General features: G+C 40.3%; 1 protein-coding gene across 50 annotated transcripts in view; it reads right to left on the bottom strand.

Moving 5' to 3' along the window:
- Positions 1 to 2531: 2531 nt before the first annotated feature.
- The window catches only part of RIMS2 (regulating synaptic membrane exocytosis 2), a 493527-nt gene continuing 489424 nt past the window's right edge, over positions 2532 to 6634 (bottom strand). For all 50 annotated transcript variants that reach the window (XM_052787016.1, XM_052787021.1, XM_052787004.1 and 47 more), the window contains 2 exons: positions 5912 to 6051; positions 2532 to 5466 (listed from right to left, as the gene is read on the bottom strand). In XM_052787016.1, the coding sequence (XP_052642976.1) occupies positions 5248 to 5466; positions 5912 to 6051 (359 nt within the window). In that variant the 3' untranslated portion in view covers positions 2532 to 5247. The remainder of the gene's footprint in view (positions 5467 to 5911; positions 6052 to 6634) is intronic.

The raw sequence follows: 6634 nt of genomic DNA, 5'->3' as shown, positions 1-6634 counted from the left end.
CCTAAGCTCAGCAGCTGTGAAGTTAGACATTCAACCCAAGCCAGTCACTGCTTTCTGCCTCTGTGGTCAACGGGGAGAGAGGGAGAGAATCTGATCTTCCTGGAGTGACTCATCCTGTCCTAAACAAGACAGCTAAAATAGGCAGGTATTAAAGCAATAATTCCAGAAGTTAATTTATCTTTGGTATTAGTAGCATATAGCTTTATTTTTTGCCAACTAAAGCTAGATCCCATTAATCTGTCCTAAATATGTGGGCCGTTCTTGCCTGGGAATACGTGCATCTTCTTTCCCACGTAGCTGCTTGCTCCTGATAAAGGCTCACTCTAAATACTTGCCAAGGAAGGGACAGAGAGGGTAGTCACAGTTGGAAGATTGTTGTAAGACCTACAGCTCTGGTGTCTGCTCTTTGCTGCTTGGGTGACAGGGAGGTGAGAATTGTACAGAGGTATGAGCTAAGGAAACAAATACAAACTGCTCTAGACTCCCTCACAGCATTACCTAACTTTGTGAGGAAGCTGTGAAATCTAATGCTTCATTAACTTTTATGTCATATTAAAGCATTGGTATTTAACCTTCTGTGTAAAAACACTTATTTTTAAATTAGTTATATAGTTCAGAACAGCTATTTGATAGTGGGAGGCTACGAGAATACAATGATGTACTGGTTAGCACATGCTGGCCCCACACTCACCCTCAACATGGCAAGATCATCTCAAGCCTTGAAGCCTTGAAGACCTGCAGTAAAGGCACGGCAGCAGCAAAGCCCCACAATTAGGGTGACATAGTGTTTTACCGCATTTTTTTATTGGCACAAACACTTCCCAGAATAACCATCTGAGCCAATGCTTAGTAGTCATGAGTAAAGTGGGACTGTTAAGATTGAAACAATCTACAGTTTTGTTTTGTTTGAAATTAAGGAGAGGTGGGCAAGAAGGTGTTGGTGAGGGGAAACAGCAAGCAATCCAGAGAAACTGTCTCAAAGAAGAAAAGGACCCTTTAGAAAAGTAGTATATTGTGGCTTTTTGGGGCCTGTACAGCTGTGTCAGCACACCTTCTCAAGCATTTGCGAAGTGTAATTGTGTTTATTTCTAAGGAGTGCCAAAGGCAGATGAGCTCTGGCACGTTGAGCTGTGGGAGGAGGTGGGTTTGCCCACCGCCGGGCTGGAGGTGATGTCCTCCAGGGTACGGGGCAGCCTCACCCGCCATCACAGCCCAGCTCCGACCCAGGTACCTGTCTGCCCTGTCACCCTTGCAACAGCAATGTCAGCATTAGCAGAGGAGAAGAGGGACCTGCTGGGATGTTAGTGGTTTAACACACCAGAAATTTGGGTCTGTTCCCCCAGCACCCCACTTTCAGATGCAGTACACCGAACGGGAGTTTCCTTCTTCAGAGTTCCCACCAGCGCTCTGCCCAAAATACACTTGCTTGCTTTCTTGGTGGTTTTATTTCGCGACAGTACCGCAGTGCTTTTCTTTCACCTCATATCTGGAATCGAATACTCACATTTTGCTGTGCAAACTGCCAGCCAGCCTCTCAGACTTCAGTAAATTTCCAAGGCATAGGTACCCAACTTAGTGGCAGTGCTTGTGTTTTGCCCCGTCACCACTGCCTGTGCTGATGCTGCCTCTGAGCAGTCAGGCAGAGAGAAAAGCCTCTGCTCCCACCATCTCCATCCCCATCTCCACCCTCAGCCCCTCACAGAGCTGTAGAGGTGTTGGACCACTGCCTGTTCCCTGCTGCAGAGGCTGCATGAGACCCAGCAGCCACCACTGCCGGCTGGCTGCTCTGTCCTCATTTGTGCCCTGCACATAAAAGAAAGGCACCTAATATTAGGTGGTATCTAGGGATGGGGTAGAAGCTTGCACACTTACTCTTTTTAACAACCTGTTTAATATTATAGTCCAGCAGCTAAAAATCTAAGGCTACAGCTTTCCTAGTGGCAGGAACCATACCTGGGCAGGGAACACCGCTGGCGTTACCCTGCAAGCCCGGGCAGTGCCCTGCTCACCCACCCAGACACAGGACGGGAGTTCAATCCACAGCCATCCCCAACAGCCCCCTTGAGTGTGGCCACCCTGTTTCAGACGCTGGAAGCCTAACCGGGTGGCACAGCCGCTCCACGCCAGCTGGCAGCAGCACTTCACCCTCCCAGCACATTCAGCGTGCTGGTTATATCGGAGATGGAGCACGTCCTCGCAGCCCGGGTTGGCAGCTTAGAGGCAGCTCCAGCCCTGGAGCTCTGCTCCTGTTTTGGCATGTGAGAGCAGGAGCGTGGCCGGAGCGCGGAGCCCGACGCCTGGCTGGGGGACAGGCAGACCCAGCCTCCCACCGCTCCCCCGGCCTGCGTGCACCCACCGTCCGAAAACCTCCGGCCGTGAACGTGTTATCCTAAAAATGACATTTCATTGGCAGCACTGCTAGGAGAAGAAAAGCTTGCTGCTTCTTCAGCTGCATGTGCTGTTTGCCATGAGCTCCACTGAAGGATGCTGCCGACCATCTCAGAGAAAAGCAACAAAGTGCTGCACACAAGTTCTGTAAAGAAAATGTTTTATTTAAAGTGTTAAATACCATCACCAGAATGAGTTTGATTTACATTAGTTGGTGTTCATTACAGGCCTAATCTGCCCTTTTTTTTTTCCCCCAACTGTAATTCCTTTTAACGTTTTAAAACGTACTATGTACAAGACAGCAGTGATCACTGGAATAGTGCTATTTACATGACTAAACCATAAGTAGAGTTGCAGACGTGTGAAAATTAAAAAAAATACATTAATTTTTTTAAAATAAATACTGCATAATGACAAGTATGTACAAACCTTCCATGCGTCATGTCCTTGATTTTAAAATTTGAAATAATTTATATAGGACTATGCATACAAGAATGTGTGAGCACATCCCACAGTATCAGGAAAATGCTTATGTATTTTTGTTTAATATCCTAGGGGATACTGTAGACTGTATGTTAGTAGTATTTATTTGCTGCTGGTAGACAGGTGTCTAAATTATTTCAATAAATATAATTTTACCAGTCTGTCCATTAACTTAACAATAATCCATTATATAAACTCTGAAGACAAGACACAATCTTGATTTATATGATATTGCACAAAGTAAAAGGCATTTTAAGTGATACTGTTATTACGTTTGCCCTCTTATGAGGCAGGTACAATTTCTTAATGGGAAACTTCAATAGATTTTCAAATAAAATCAGAATAATTCTGTGTGGCCTTAAAGGTAAATGTAATGTGTATTTCAAAAATTATTACAAGGTTTCAATATTAAACCTTAAATAGGTATTAAAGGCATACAAAGACCCAGAAAAAAAGGATATTTTGTTATTAAATGTTAGCCAGTTACATTCCTTTTAAATAATAGAATTTAAGGAGAAGCTTGAACTTGCAGCACCACCCAACGGTAGTTACTGTCTGCTACAAAAAAACAGGTTTTTAAAGATCCACTGACTGCAATGAGGGTTCTGGTAATGGTGTCAAATAGGTGTCAGAGTGGTACTGATAAGCTTTCTTTAAGGCTATTTTACAAACCAAAGACTGATATTTTCCAGACTGATATTACCTAATTATGTCTTTTGCAACACAAATAGTTTATGAAAATTGAACTTTACAGCAGAAGAACTGTATGAATTAGTAACCTTTGTTGCTTTTGTAATCTCAAAAATGTAGCAATTAATTTGGTTCAGTGCAAATAAAGGTGTTTAAATTTATTTCCTAAAAATCAACCAGGTACTTAAATTTTTCCTCTTTCCAAAAACCTTCAAGAAATGATAGTTCAACCTTTGAATGAAAGATGCTGGTGCTGAAAACAAATTTATTGAAGACATCTTACAATGGCCACATGATTCCAGTATTTTGCTGTAGAATTCAATTTGAAGGTGAGAAAAAATGAAAGTTACCATGCACTGTACAATAAATTGCAAAAAGTTCAAATATCTTCTTTATCAAATACATGCTGAATTACATTAATGTACTCCCAAGCCATGTTGCAAAATCCTTTTCAACATGCTTGAAAAAAAGTAAGTTCTTAAACAATATTTTTCGCAAATAATTCAGAAATGCAGAACAATCTGCAACCCTGAACCAAATACGGGGCATAAGAGAGTAATAAGTCAAAAGGTAGCCATTTTAGAATATGATGGTCATCCTGGGAGGTAGAGGGGAAAAAGAGCAAAAGGAAGAAGGGAGACTGGGAGGAGAGATAGAGAAAGGAGGAGGTAAAAGAAGTGTACAATTTGCACATTATGTTGAACTTTACAAGGCTTGTACCTTTTACATTTAAATAAATTTAATATATTACACTTATTTCTTGTCACATAAACAGAATTTTAAATATTTGCTAGAAATTATTTTTTATTTTTAATATATGTCTGCAAAAATACAGACCATGACTGGTTTAAAGAATGATAAACGTGGTGTGTCTTTGTATCACCCTGTTGCATTCTCTTCCCTTTAAAACCATGCACTAGTGAAATTTATTTTTAAAAATAATATAAATTGTTGAAAATGGCTGATTTATTCTTTTTTTTTGCAAGTTGCAGCCCCAAGAAAATAATTTAAGTGTTCAGCTAAATCTGTGTCCATGCAAAAAAGTTTCTTTAATTTCATACAGTACAGTATATCCACAGAACTTTATTTTTCAGAGAGTCCATCATATCTGGGGTTTCACTGTATCTATAGCTGGAGGTATGAAGCCCGCCACTTTAAGCCTTGAACCTTTTCAGTATGAAGAGTTTTCGGATCTCCAGCAACTGTTTCAAATGACAGTTGACTTTTCTAGCATCCTTACATTCTTCTTTTCTTCCAGTGTCTGCCAATCCACTGACTCGTAACATGGCTTCATGGGAGGGTAACTCCATTTCTGTGGCATAACCAAGCATTAGGAGGGCAGGGCAGATAAATAAACGGGAGCAACAAAACAGATATGCCATTGAAAAGGACTTTTGTTGCATGAAACAGATTGATTCTTTTAGTTTAGTCCATGGCTTCAGATTGGACCAAAACTGAGTGTCCCTGAACTCCAAACCTATCAGTTCTTCATGACTTCAGTCCTTCACCTGAGGGCCTTCCGTAGGGCACAATGTGTGCAACTTCCTTGAGAACACAGGATCGCGTTGCAGCCCTAGAAACAGGCTCAGAAGACACAACATTAAGCATGCAGTGTTACCAGGGTTTGCGACCTGTAATTTTATTTTTTTTGTAACGCTGGTTGCTATGACAACAGTTTCACAGCTGCTATGAGCGAGCATACGAAGGTCCTGTTGAACTTTCAAGAGATGATTGGGAAGCTCTTCTAGTGAGAGGAGCTAAAGTTGGGTCTACTAGGGAAGAAGGAGGGAAGAGTTTGAACCACCCAATCACCATGTTGGACAGGTCCAGTTCATCTAAAAGTATCTGTGCCACTCCCATAAAGGATTTGTGATCCATACGTCCATAGTCTCCCCAAACAATTATCTGTTAGCAAAGGAACACAAGAAAATAGAAAAATTTCAGCAAAAATGATGAGAGCTTCAATCTGATTCGACAAATGTCTCTGCTTATTTAATTATAGTAAAGAATGAAATATTTGACTGCTGACATGGTTTAGTTCTGTGTATACTAATCATGATGCAGTGACAGAAATGACCTGGGCAGTAACAGAGAAGTTATCCATGATACTAGAGAAAGCCCAGTGAGAGAAGGAGCCCATACATATAGTAGGAGCAAAATAATCTACAACTAACTTTTGCTCTGCACTTTCTACTTGCATCAACAGTTATTACTGTAGTATTTATCTGCTCAACAAGTATTTGAGATAGCAGAACTTGCCACATGAAGCATGAAAGGAAGTTTGAAACTCATTCAGTGAAAACTGTACAGGTGAAGTTTTCAGATTTGGAAGAATATTGATGCAAATTACCTGTAAAACTTTTCCTTGGGGACTTTCTTCAAATGATAGAAGTTGCTGATAAAGTGGTTCCAGCGTTTTTCTTGCTACCTTTGTTTTCTTTTTGGCTATGCAGACTCCATTTTCTAATAGATACACCTTTACATATGGTGCTTAGAAGAAAGAAAATAAAGAACAGTAAGTAAAGAAGTCCAGATTTCTTGCGTAACAGATGCGCTGTTCTATCACCATATGATAAAATCTGCCTTTTACTGGATATATAACTTATATGAACAAATCTCCACAAGCAATATTAACATTTATTCACATGCAAAGCATCCATGCATTTCCTTTACTTTTCTCCATGGTATAATTTTTTCTTTACTACTTTTTATATGTCTCTCTTGCCATGGAACAATTCAGATTCTGACCTGGAAAAATCAGATATTCCTATATATAGTATCCCTATACTGTACAGTATGCAAAATAGGCCTGTTAAGTAAATGAATGACTTGCATTGACTTTGGAGAGATTTGGATCAATGCTCCAAATTGTTAATAATTTCAAATTATCTACAAGGTGAAAATCAGTGAAGAAAAGACTCTGACACAATTTCTATTTTGGCAGAAGAGCTTGCTAAAAATATCATTATATTGTCCTTTTCACATAGTGTTATAGGACATCAGATTATAAAATAAGGAGTAAGTAGCAAACACTGGTCTACTTTTCGAGTAGTTACCTACTCCACACCTCTTG

The sequence above is a fragment of the Harpia harpyja genome, chromosome 5 (assembly GCF_026419915.1).
Source record: "Harpia harpyja isolate bHarHar1 chromosome 5, bHarHar1 primary haplotype, whole genome shotgun sequence".
Taxonomy (NCBI): Eukaryota; Metazoa; Chordata; class Aves; order Accipitriformes; family Accipitridae; genus Harpia; species Harpia harpyja.
The sequence above is the reverse complement of the archived record's forward strand: the minus strand, read 5'-3'. Positions and strand labels throughout refer to the sequence as shown.